Genomic DNA, 13,407 nt, shown 5'->3' on the forward strand with positions numbered 1-13,407 from the left:
AAATATATTTGAGAGAAGAAATACAAGTAAAAAGTCAAATTTCGTATCCCAAACCAATATTTATACACACAATCAATACTTCATATGATATCATATCTATAAACTCATGGTCTTATTTCAAAGATATACTATAGGACTAACAATTCCCATTTTTTTCACACATTGAAGATCTATCTACCTAACCCAAAGTTAAATTACAAGTACCAACTTATAGACGACAATTCTAGAGTCAGCAAACTCAAAGGCCAAAAATACATGTCAAAGGACAATCGTCAATCAATATGACACTTATCTTCACAAGTCACAACACAACAATCTTATTCATTTCATTCACACACAACAAAAATACTATAAGGGTATTTACGTAACTTCACTTAAAGAAAACAACACCCCAACAAATCGGCAAAGGCGTCGATAGTCAAGTAGGTCCACGCACTCATACTTGAAAAGACTAAAATACCCTTTTCGACGATCATCTCTTAAATCATCCCACCAAAATTTCTCTCGTCTAATTTTCTCTCTCCTCCCCTCTCTTTCTCTGGGGTTACGTCGGTATCTGGAATATTTTACCCCTCTCTCAGAAAAACAAAAAAACCCCAAAAAAAAAAATTCACTTTTTTTATTTTTAATTTTTTTTGTATTTTTTTGATGTTGCTCTGTTGAAACACCACTCAGGAAAGGCTAGACAGAGAAAGAAAGAAAGGGGAGGGTGGGGGAGGAGAGAGAAAGTAGAAGAAAGAACACAGAAAAAAAAATACCCAAAAGAAAAGGGCATTTGTTAACACACTTATCTAATGTAATATTTGATGATTTGGGTTCAATAAAAATTTGGGGAAAGAAGAAAAAATAAAGAGTATCATTGATTTATTTGACGTTTTTAGAAAGCTGTATTTTTTTTTTTGATATTGGGATTGATTTATTAGCCTTATTGGGTGACATTTGATTATTAGGGTGGTGCGTTTTTTGTGTTTTAGTGAAGAAATTGTGGCTTATAATGGTAGTTTTGAGGGATTTGCTTCATGGGTTTTTCTGGGTTTTGGATTTTCGAAGTGGGTTTCTGAAATCTCTTTGGATTATCAGCTTTTACTCTGATTGAGATTAAAGCTGTTTTTTTTAGGGTTTTTGGAATTAATTTAAGAGTGTGTTTACTGTTTTTTTTAGATGATAATTTGGGTGTTATTAGGTTGAGTTGGGATTTTTCTTTTTTATAATTTTGTTTGGTTATTTGAGGGGTTTGAAGATGAGAAAATTTGAGCTTGAAGAGGGTGAAGCTTATATTGTGCAAGATGATGATGATGATGAAAACATTGATCCTGATAGGGATTTCTCTTACATTGTAAGCACTTCTTGCAAAAGTTTTCTGCTTTTTTTTTTTATTAGGTTTTGATAGTCATACTTGTTCATTACTCCAATTTTGCTCCTTTTGTAGTATAATTCAATCCAATTATAACTTTGTAGGGTGTGATTTATAGGATTTCTGAGTAGTTGGGGAAATTTGTTTGGTAGAACTTGTTAGTGGAGTTGGGGCAATTTAAGTAATGATCATTCAAGTGTTGGTAACTTTTGGTGACTGTTGAAGATGATGTGTATTGGTTTGAAGCTTTGTAATTGATGCTTCATGGCCTCCCCTCCCGACCCTCCGAACAATGGGAAGCAATGCATTTATCTGATATATTGATGAAGAAAATTTTTTAAGCTGGAATTGTATGCTGTTACTTGACTGTGATTTCCTATGAGGCTTTGAGATATGGATGAAACTTCTATCTTGTAAAATTGCCGGTCTAACTACGTGATCATTGTTGATACATGATCAGTGATCGGACTCAAGATTTCTTTCCTTTTGTGATTTTGTGGCTGCGGTTTGTTTACTTGGTAATGTGGGTTTGGTGGGAATTTGAGCACTGCCATTCTATATAATAAATAGTTGATGATATTAGAGCTGGGATGACACTCAGTACAGTTTTGCTTGGACGACATAGTCAAGTTTGTTGTTGTAGTGGAATTTTTGCTGTCAGGATTTTGGTACTCGGACTAGTGAGAGTGAACAAAAGGTCTTAGTCTATCAATTACATTTATCAATCATAACCAAATTCTTGATACAACTTCCTATTTTAGGGTTCATTAACTTGAAGATTTCAGAGAGAAATGTGTTGGTTGATAATCTATATGGAATGTTCCAGTTTTACTTAGTCATAGGTGATCAGCTTGTTGTAAATGGTTATCAGGTGTATATTTGGCGTATAGTGAAGACAACCTTTAGTTGACATACTTGTGTAGTCATAAGACAGTGTATAATTGCAACGTTTGGGGGTATCGTAAAGCTAGAATAACTAAATTTTCGTATCTTGATAGGCTCTGTGCAGTCCATGACATCCTTTTTCTTTCTTTCCATCTTTCAGTTAGTAGCAAGTCATATATTTCCTTAAAACATTATTAGAGAAAGTTTGGCATATATTTTGCTATCAGGCTTCAGAGTACAAACAAGATGCAAAGAGGAGCATAATGTTATTAGAAAAGGACAACCTAAAATATAGCACTGGTTTATACTTTTCTTATTATTACTTTCAACCCTCTAAAGAGGATATCTATTGGGTTAACACCTTCCTGATGTTCTGCTGTCCAAGGTGGTCTCAGCAATTTAAGGTTTATTTGGAATTAAACCGAATCGGCAAAATAGGCGGTAGGCCAATAGACAAGGCTGTCAATCAGGGGATAAGATCTAAGTTAAGAATTTTTGTTGATACTTTAACTGATAAATCTTATGATCAGGGGATAAGTTCCATGTTGAATGCTAGATGCTCTTTTTTTCTATTTAGATGTATACAGCACCTCTGTAAATCATCATTTATGCTTAATAATAATACTGCAATCATTGTAGAGAGAATACAACCTTAGACATGAAAATAATTCATGATTGATTTTTACAGCAAATGGTTCTGGAACACTTAGCTTGTGCCTGCAAAGTGTTTATGATGTGTTCTATTGACTGTTAAGGGCTTCTTGTAAGACCATATTAGACTAAAGTCACAAAGACTACTGAGGCTAGCTCTGACCTACTGGATTTTAATAGCATATAGGTTGAATTTGTTGACCGATGAGTGATGCTTTGGCTGATCTAGTGTGCGAGGGGAGCATTCTGGGGTCTCTGATAAGGAAACTTGCTCTTCTTGCAATTCACCATACAGGCACAACATTTCCATATTATGGCTGTTTCTTCATTAGAGATTCACAGATTTACTGAGTAGGGTTATCTGCTTGTGTTTTTTGGTCCTACTGAAGTAGATAAGCAGAGATGCTAGCTGTAAAGATGTATCCAGTAGGGGTAGGTAACGTCTTAGGTTTTGTTTCTCCGATGAAGTGCGTAAAGGTGCTAAGTTTCCTTCCCAAATTGTCTTACCTTTGTGTCTTACATAAAATGGTCATAGGGAAGTTGTTGTACCTAGAATTTCATTGAATCTATGGTGAAGTTTTAGTGCTCTACATTGAATAACAAAGTATGTTTACTACTAGTACTACTACATCGCTGTTCATCTAAGCTTTATTTGGAGAAGAATTTAGCTGTTTCTTGTAAGACTGTAGTACTTTAAGCATTAAACTGGCATTCAATAGTACTTGAAACATGCCAATGAGGTTAATTGTCAAAAGAAAGGTGTCATCCTATGGTATATATTAGAAGTCCTTGTTCTGACTCATTATATTTTGTTCTTTCTTAGAAAGTTGGCTCTGACTCATGGATGCTTATTGGACTTTAATTTGAAAAAAATAGGTTTTCTTGGTCAATTTGAATTTCTCTCATAGGGATGTCCTCTGAGCTTGCAATTGTTTTTTTTTAAAAAAAAAAATTAACTCGTGGCTTGTTTGTTAATAAATTTTCTCTGGCCCCTATCATCTCTCTCAAATTTATTTTTAATATTATGGCCTTGAATGTCTGTAGGACCAGAAGATTGAAAATGTCTTGGGACAGTACCAAAAGGATTTCATGGGTGGGCTTTCGGCAGAGAGCCTGGGTGAGATTTTGCACCATTTAAATACTTTCTTTTTGTTAATCTACATTCTTGAGTGATTATATAGCCTTTGTATAATCTTGATAGGTGCAAGATTTGGGGGTTATGGATCATTCCTACCAATGCAACAACGCTCTCCTCCAATTTTATCTAATCAGAGAAGCCAGAACCATGTTAGTTCAAAGTCTCCTCATGATCTGCCATCAGAGGTGTATTTTATTGAACAATCTGCTACAGTTTACAGTTATCCTTTTATTTTCTAACTTTTTCCCATAATTTCCGTGTAAATATAATTTTTTTGGAATCCTTGATTGCAGCGTTTCCATCAGAACCCAACAGTTGCTGCAAATGATTCGCTGCCGGCTAGATCTATACCTGCTTCTGGTGACCAGAGTGTGGAAACAATGTCTGAATTAGGGATTTCCTCAATGAACAACCAATTCAGATTTCAAAATTCTGGAGAGTTTGCTTCGAACCACCAAAAGAAGGAATCAGTGAAACATAATTCTGAAAAGAATACACTCAAGTTTCGAGTCAAAATGGCATCTGAGAATATTGCATCTTTGGATAATTCAGCAATCTACAGTGGCCTTGGTCTTGTTATGTCCCCTTCTACCTCACCTGAGGATAGCCCATCAGAGAATGATGGGATTTCAACTGGCTTGCAAGAAAGGAATCTGGAATCCCCTTCCGATATTCTCAAGGTGAGCTTGATCACACTTTTCATGTAAATTATTTGGTAGATGTTTCTTGGTTTATCTTAATACATTGTCGTTCTCCTCAAGCAGATTATGACAACTTTACCTATTCCGGAGAACGACCTACTTTCACCTCTTCATGGTAGCTTGCTTTATATAAAGGGTATGGAAAAGAACCTGGAGACTGGTTTACCAGGGATGGGGGAAGCACTTCCTGTCAATGTTGTTCATGAGAACATATACTTGAAGGGAAAGAAGGAAACAAAGAAGGATAGAAGATCAAAGGTGAAGAATGCAAGTAAGGTAAAAAAATCAAAGCACAAGGAAGCAAGTGAGGAGAGGAAATCGAATTACAGAGCCCAAATTCAGAAGCCTGTTGAATTGAAAGAGAATGTTGATCATCCTGCAAATACTGCTGCCTTGAGTGCGACTGGAAGCAAAGATAATGGAGCATTCAGAGTGACAGATAATGTCTCTAATGCCTCCGTTAATGCAGTTGGTGCATATACTGAAGAAAAAAAGCATGCTTCCATGATGAGCAGGAATGCTGTTTCTAAGCCCTCTACTGTGTTTGATAGGAAAAATGAAATTGGGTATTTGGGTGAAGACATTGGAAACCCAATGAAACCAGTACTTGTAGCTAGGCATAAAGCAAAAGAGGAACCTAGTTCAGCAAAAAAGCATGATGCAACCGAGGATGGGGTTGATGCTATCACCTTAAGAGGGAAAACTGAGAAAGATATAAATTTCGTTCTGAGGAACGACTCCTCTACAGAAAAGAAAGATGAAGTTGGCTGGAGAGGGGATGAGGTGAAAAAGGTCTCCAAACAACATAATATTTCTAAGGACATTGTGAAAGGGGAAGTTCTCGATTCTGCATATCTCATAGACAAAAATGTCATTTTGGTTCCAAAGAGTGAGTCCAGTACAGAGAAGAGGAATGAGGGTCGGAGAGAGAGTGCTGTGAACACCTTGCTTAAAGAGCAGAGCAGGGTGAAGGACAAAGTAAAAGAGGAACCTTTTGATTCAGCATGTCCCCTTGAGGCTGTTGTGTACAGCAAAGGGAGTGGAATTGTAGAGACTGTTCCAAAAGATGAGGACATTTGTTTTCTTTCCGTGAAAGATGACGAAAATGATAAGTGTAATGATATGTCTCAGGAGATGAAATACGAAGATGTGGAAACATATGAAACTATAAAGAAGAAGTCACGTTCCAGGGAAATGACACGTTCACCGACAGAGCAAGGACTGCCTAGCGACAAGGAGAATTCTTTTTCTGTAGTCAAGAAGAAAACAAAGGATAGTCGGATTGGTGGTGTCCCTGCTGCAGATTCACCAGGAGGTTGTTCTTCAGCTGCAAAACACGGGGAGGTCATATTTAAAAAAAATACTCCTAATAAAAGTAAAAAGGCTGACACCGATCTACACAGGGAAATGAGAATGGATAATGAGGTAGTTGCTAAAGCAAATTCACGGAAGAAAGGAAAAGAAGTGAGCTCAAAGGACTCTGTAATGGGAGTTTCAGAACAGGAGACACAATCATTTAAAAGAAAGCTGAAGGATAAGTCAAGCAGTATTAAAACTAGTCTTGCTTCAAATATTGGAACTAAGGTGGAAGCCAATCTCCCTGGTGTTAGCTGCACTACAGAAAAGACTCCTGTTGGTGATATGCCGTTAGCAGAGAATGCTCCAATGTTGACAGTAGAAGACTGGGTCGAATGTGAGAAGTGTCATAAGTGGCGGCTTCTACCTTTAGGCATGAGCGCTAAATCCCTCACGGAAAAGATTTGGACTTGTAGCATGGTTACTTGGCTGTAAGTTTCCTTCTTAAATTATGTTATTACTGCTTGATTGAAGATTTTGTATTGCTGTTTGTCTGGATCTCCCTTACTGTGATATGAGATAGAGACAGACTAGTTGATAAAATAAACTAAGAGGATTTAATCAAGCTATCAGGTTACCTGACATTTTCTATACTACCCCCCCCCCCCTTCCCCATCCAGTGCTTTTTCTAGCCTAGGCTGAGAAGTTTATAACTCTGAAATACTCACGAGAATACATCCATTTAGTCCTTAGCCTTATGTGGTGTATTACTGTTCTGCAGGCCTGGGATGAACAAGTGTAGTTTCAGTGAGGATGAGACAACCAATGCGCTGCGTGCATTATATGTACCTATCTATCCTGCATCTGTGGCTTTGACTGATAAGCCAGCGGATTTAAATGCAAATGCATCTGTTAATGTATCAGCTGGTGCCCTAAATGTTCTTCCCAGCCGGGCTACTAATATTGATTCTTTGCCCAGTGGAGGCAAAAGGAAGAATCTGATGAAGACAGAAATAGATGCAGCTCGACAAATTGGCGTTCAAGACTTGCATATTCCTGTCAAGAAGGATCACCAGCGCTTGGGTGAAACTAGGAATTTGAAGAATCTGAAGAAACTTCCTCAGGAGTCGGATTCTGTTCGGAAGAGTGGTAAGCGACCAACTATCTATGTTATAAATACATATGTATTTATTAGTCGTGGTTATCTAAAACAGAAGGATGATCTTTCCTGACCTGTTGTATTCATAAATAGTAAATAGGCTTCCTTTATGACCTTAATAATTTTTAAATTGAATGTCCTATGTGGAAACCATTTTTTTGAGAAGCATTGAGATCTCTTTGAGTGATTGTCTTTTCAATGAATATGGTTCCAAGGTTTTGTATGTAGTTCGGCTGGAAGGGGACTCCTGCAATGCTTTTGTTGAAATCGTATGCTCTCTACAGACTGTAGTAGCTGCCACTTCTTACGTGCAATAAGCTCGTTTGTTTTTTATATGTTTCTTTTGAGTCATCAGTGCTCTCTATGCTGAGGCGGGAGGCCTATCAGTAAACTGTTAAGTTTCCCGGGACGGCATTCTGTGTTTTTACTGTTTGCCACCCCAAAATGTTTATAATTTATACAGCAGGAAAATAATGTTTGATCATATGATGAGCAACGTAGGACTTGTTAGATAGCCAATGAATTGTTACTACCAAATGACAGTGAATGTATCATTATGATCCTTTTACTTATTAAAATGTGAGTGAACACTGAAGTTTCAAGTTGGCTGTCTGGTGCACCTATTTGACAACCATTAAAGGTGAAATACAGAAATGCTAAATTGACCAGGTATAAAAAGAAAATTCAGGCAACTTTTCTTTTCATGTTTTCATACCTTTGGTGAATCTTATATGGAAACATTTATTGCTTTGGGTCGTATGGACCTCTCTTTTAATTTTAGTTTCTTACCGCGAAAACAAACTTGGATGTGGGTATCATGTTTTATTGTTTCACTGCTTTCCCTCCCTCCAATCGATGGATATGCAACCATTTAGAAGTAGATGCTTGGTGCTCAGATGTGATTTTGTTCTCACAGATGGAAAGCTTTACAGAACTGTTGTGTGTACGTCTGCAGGTGATGGGAAGCTATCAAAGACTGTAAGAAAGAGGCTGGCAGATAATGACGTCTATGGAGTTCCTAAGAAATTAAAGAGAGAGCATCAACCTGTAGAAGATTACGATTCTGGTGCTCTGCGAGTTCCTCAGGGTCTTGCAAAGGGAAGTTCAAAGTATCCCCTTGTGAAAGCTAAAGGCAGGACTCAGGGTGACATTACTTCTAAGGGTGTTGAGATACATGACGTGTCTGGAAAGAAGAGAAAATTAAAGGACAACGAGCAAAGAGTTCCTTCTGCAGTAGTACCCTCAGGCAAAGGAGGGCACTTGGTGAATAACTTGGATGCTGGGAAGAACGTTGGGATTGAATATAGCAAGGAAAAGAAGTCAAAATCATCAAATTTTCAGGGTAGGGAGAGTAGTGCTGATAGGGGACATCATAAAACTCAGAGTGATGATGCTAAATGTAATCTTGGTGGTGCTGGTGTTAGTAAACTACACATGGGAGGTAGGTCAGACAATATGCCTATGAATCAATATCATGTGGACAGGGTGTCTCGAAGGACTCCTGGCAATAGAATATCTTCTGAAATGGTTCTTGATTTGGGTTTGTCGGACAATGCGACCACATCTAGCTCTTCAAAAATTTCCTGTAAAGTTAAAGCAAAAGTGCATGAAGTGAAATCCTCCCCAGTGGGATCAATTTCATCCTCTCCTATCAAGGTTTCTAAGCCTGATCCTGATAAAGGGACAAGCAAGAAATCTGTGTCATATAATGAGCAGTGGCTGAAATCTGGAGCAGAAAGTGCAGCTAACGAGTTTACACCTCACAACGAAGGATCTAAGGATAGAAAATCTAACCTTTCTAGGTATTCTGGTATTTTGTCTGATGCAGCTAATGAGGACCATTTTGGTAAGAAAGTATCATCTGGAAGACATTCAAGTACTCACGCGATAGATGCTCAACCCAAATTTGAAGATTATAAGGATACAAGTGGTAAATTAGATCCCACACATGAGGGAACATCAACTTCACTACAGAATTTGGTGGCTGAAAATCAGATGACAATGTCTCCAAAGAAGTCACATCTTGATGGAACCAAATCTGAGAAAGGAAAGTCACATGTTTCTAGGATTGATAGCGAAAAGGAAGTATCATCTAATTCTCATGGTGTTCCTGAATTTGAGATAGGTAGTGATTCTAATGGTGGAAGAGTCAATAACGTTACTGGGAAGCCATCCAGACAGGCGGCAGTTGGTCATGTTAGCTTGAGAGAATCACACCATATTGGGCATGTGTCTAATGACATTGAGGCTTCGAGTTCAAGGAAGAAAGATAGCTTCCATCGGGCTGCTAAAACTGCTTTGAGAGAGGCCACAGATCTTAAACATTCTGCTAATCGTTTGAAGGTGTGTTACTTATTTCGTTTATGCATACTTTGTTTAAAACAATGTTCAGTTAACTATGTGTCTCACTATTTCTTTGGGTTGCATTAAGGTTGCTGGGTCAGGTCTAGAAAGTACTGGCATTTTCTTCCAGGCGGCATTAAAGTTTCTTCATGGAGCATCTTTGTTAGAACCTGGCAACAATGAAAGTAGAAACGGGGAGATGACACCAGATGAAGTGTATACCAGTACTGCTAGATTATGCGAGTATGTTGCCTGTTCTATGAGAAACTTTTTAGCTCCCGTTATCTTATCATGATGTGAGAATAAGATGACTTGTAATTTGTGAATAATAAATCAACAAGTAAACTGTGTTTCTCTCTTGTTGAAAATTGTTTAGACCGTGAGGTTTTATTTGCCATTTCTGCTTGTTTGCTTCATTTCAGTCGATTCGGTTTTGATGCTTTTAGGGGTTGCATGGTGTTTGTTGTTGGTGAAGTGACTGGAAACAACTATCAATTTGTTCTAGTTGTCTATCTTCTTTCTGATGCACAACATTTTGTCAGCTTCTACTATGATATTATTGGTTGAGTTTTATGTAGCACACAAGATTTTTTTTTTTTAAAGTCTACTTCTTTTTGATGCACAATATTGTGTCAGCTTCTACTATGATATTATTGGTTGAGTTTTATGTAGCATCCAAGAATTTGTTTTTAAGGTCCCAAATTATCTTTGAAACTTTTGGAGGGAAATTTTCTACACCTACTTGCATCTCCCTGGTGTTGGATTTTCTGATTTGCTGTTATATCCAATGTGGTTTACAGATATTGTGCCCTTGAGTACGAAAAAGGCAATGACATGGCCTCTGCTGCTTTGGCCTACAAATGCATGGAGGTAGCCTATATGAGAGTGGTTTATTGCAATGATCTTGTTGCTAGTAGAGATCGTCAAGAGCTTCAAATGGCTGTAAGAGCTGCTCCTCAAGGTAATTAAAGTTGAGACTAGTAGATTGACATTCTTTGGGGTTGTGATACTCCTTCCTTCATCTTTGATGTTCCTAGAGGGCTTGTCTCGTTTACAAGCCAAAACTTTGACCATAAGTTCTCACCAATATATAAGAAAAAACATTATGATGTTGAAATTTTATAGATTTATTCCAATTGTAATGTTCAAATGTCAACTTTTTATGATGGCTGTGCTTAAGTATGTAAAATGCTGGCTGATGTCTTAGTTGATTAGGATTTCTTTTTCTGGCCTCTACTATCTTGCTGCAGGATTAACATCTCAAATTTGAGAAGGCTTGGGATATAATTTTTGTCTGCATTATGTAATCATCCCTGTAATGTGGCCAAGTATACCTTGCTAATATAAAGTATCCCCATTTCATTTGCAGTGGAATCTCCATCATCATCCGCCTCTGATATTGACAATTTAAATCAGGCTGCTATTGATACAGTCAAGGATGGACATTTTGCTATGGATCATCGAAGTCATATTGTTTCTGCTGGAAACAGGCCCAACTTTGTGAGGCTGTTGGATTTTGTATGTGTTCCATATCTGAGATAGCTGCCGCCTGGATTGATGATCTATTTGTTCTTTTTTCATGCATACCCAACTATATCCATTTCTGTTTAATTGAATAATTGATAGTAGGTGCTCGTATCACGCTTGGTCTTACTAAAAGAAAGATTAATGCCCAAGATTTTACATGATGTTTGATTTGGTTGCCTAAGTTAATCTCAAGTCTAACAGGCCTGCGTTAATTGCAGACGTATGATATCAATCTCGCGATGGATGCGTCCAGAAAGTCGCAAAGAGCTTTTGCAGCTGCAATGCCAGTCTTTACACAGGCAGGAAATGAGGAGGGCATATCTTCCATTAAAAGTGTCCTTGACTTCAGCTTCCATGATGTCGATGGTCTTCTACATCTGGTGCGCCTTGCAATGGAATCGATCAAGCCTTAATATTCAACATAAAGCTGCAATTCCAATCATCAGAGCAGTGCAGCATTGGTTTTGAAAGGAGAGATATTTTTGGTGCATGTATATTACAGAGCCCAAATTACCCATTTTTGTGGTATGTCCTTGTTTCCTTTTAAAGGTATTGAGAGCAAGCTAATGGATTTTGAAGTGGTTCATATGAATTTTCTTCTTGACAGGTGTATGATGTTAAGTCACTCAGTTGGCTCAGAGGATATATAGGACAAAAACCATATCATGTACAGAAGAGAATGGGAAATTGTGGAAGAATTTTAGACATAACTTATTTGATATTCCTGGAAACCAGTAAGGTATGTAGAACATCTTCACTGAAAGATAGATAGTGGTGCATTTTTTCTTTTACATAAAAATTTGGTATCAATAATCATAAGGTTCACGGCTTATTCTAAATCAATCCGAATTCTTCCAATCATTCAGGAATAATTTTAAGTTTTGAAGATCCCTTACAAATAACACTTTAGTCTATATTGAGATCCAGCAAAAGTTGGGATAAATTTAACATGGTGAAACTTGAGATTTATAGTACTTAACAGAATTTCTTTTTCATATCTCATTGTTCATTCTTTTTTGGATTTTCTGCTGTTCTACGTTTGCAGTTGAGGAGCATGGAGTGTGTTCGTCGTTTGTAAATATACAGTAAATGAAGTTAACTGAGGAAGTAGAACATTTCACTTTTGAGGGGGGTTCATGCTGCTTTTCTATTTGCTAGCAGCACTTAATTGTGAGAACCAACAGGTATTTTATAAGTTTGCTTTTTACAGTATAACCTTCAACGTCGGTCTGAATGTAGTTTACAGAAGCTGCTGTCCTTTTCCTTGGTTTTTGTTTTCAGAAACATGGAATTGGCCAATTTGGGTATATATCTGAAATCACAGTATAGATTAGCATAGATGATTATCGCTCCGCTGATCGATGGTTGCATTGCAGGTTCGATCAATGAGTGCTGAAGCAAAATTGATATTGGCAGCAATTTTGGATAACAGTAGATGAATACCTCCGGAGTATTGTTTTTGGCCTTTTTTTCCATAGCCATTTTCCACCATATATTGATACAAGTACATAAAAGGGATTTTCTTTTTGAAAGTTTTTTTGATAGAGTCAGATGCACATGTCATATTGAGTAGGTGTTACTGAAATGACATAAATATGTCTTTTTATCTTATAAAAAATTGTGAGTGGGAAAGACTTAAGAGGGTTTTCAGTACAGTTTTCTGCGGCAGAGCTGATTATCAACTAATGAATATATAGTTCTCAATGTTCCCCTCTCTAGTTAGGAAGTGTAATTAGGGTAGTATGGAATAAAATTGACCATACTTGAATTTGATACTAGAAATTATTTTTGGAACAGAAATTTTCTTTACATTCTGTTTCAAAATAAATATTGGAATGCCAGTTTTGATTATAATGATATTCCAAATTTTGTTGCCAGATTCTCTTACAAGTTCTAGCTTTTGATCCCCTTCCCTGTTTTCCATGATTTTAAGAGGGTCGGGAATGTTGTAGCTCATTTAGTTGCTAGATTGGTCCCGTCAAATGGGGGGATGAGCAAATATTATGCAAATTTTCCCCATTGTGCGCTTTAGCCTGATCGAGCTTGATGTTGTGTGATCTACGAGTAATAAAATGGGTTCCTGGTGTTCACCTTAAAAATTAATTGTGGGTTATGGTTATCTTTCATAAATATTATGTATCAAACCAAATTGAACTTGTAGGTCTAGAATCGACTTATTTGAACTAATTAGAACTTGTAATTGTCAATTGAATGAGTGGTCACTGTTTTTGCTGAAGATTAAACCTAGTCAGTCAAAAAAAAAAAAGACAATAAGAATATTACAACTTCTATTGGAGTGAAATTCCTTCGCTCTATGGTTGAAGTCGTCAGATCGAGCTTGTTTACGTTTAAG

General features: G+C 37.2%; 1 protein-coding gene across 4 annotated transcripts; it reads left to right on the plus strand.

Moving 5' to 3' along the window:
• Positions 1-520: 520 nt before the first annotated feature.
• LOC104890806 (cysteine-tryptophan domain-containing zinc finger protein 7) lies at positions 521-12,931 on the plus strand. 4 transcript variants are annotated; one of them, XM_048641721.2, is made up of 15 exons: positions 521-1,336; positions 3,935-4,007; positions 4,092-4,213; positions 4,322-4,708; positions 4,793-6,516; positions 6,807-7,174; positions 8,140-9,527; positions 9,616-9,770; positions 10,328-10,488; positions 10,897-11,045; positions 11,273-11,579; positions 11,662-11,793; positions 12,100-12,238; positions 12,336-12,358; positions 12,431-12,931. In XM_048641721.2, the coding sequence occupies exons 1-11, from the start codon at positions 1,241-1,243 to the stop codon at positions 11,465-11,467; spliced, it is 4,818 nt and encodes a 1,605-aa protein (XP_048497678.1). In that variant the 5' UTR covers positions 521-1,240; the 3' UTR covers positions 11,468-11,579; positions 11,662-11,793; positions 12,100-12,238; positions 12,336-12,358; positions 12,431-12,931. The 4 variants fall into 4 exon arrangements, with proteins under 4 accessions (XP_048497678.1, XP_048497676.1, XP_048497677.1 ...); XM_048641719.2 differs by having other exon boundaries at positions 12,336-12,931; XM_048641720.2 differs by lacking the exon at positions 12,336-12,358.
• Positions 12,932-13,407: the final 476 nt, after the last annotated feature.

Source organism: Beta vulgaris, chromosome 4 (assembly GCF_026745355.1).
Source record: "Beta vulgaris subsp. vulgaris cultivar EL10 chromosome 4, EL10.2, whole genome shotgun sequence".
In the NCBI taxonomy this organism is placed as follows: Eukaryota; Viridiplantae; Streptophyta; class Magnoliopsida; order Caryophyllales; family Amaranthaceae; genus Beta; species Beta vulgaris.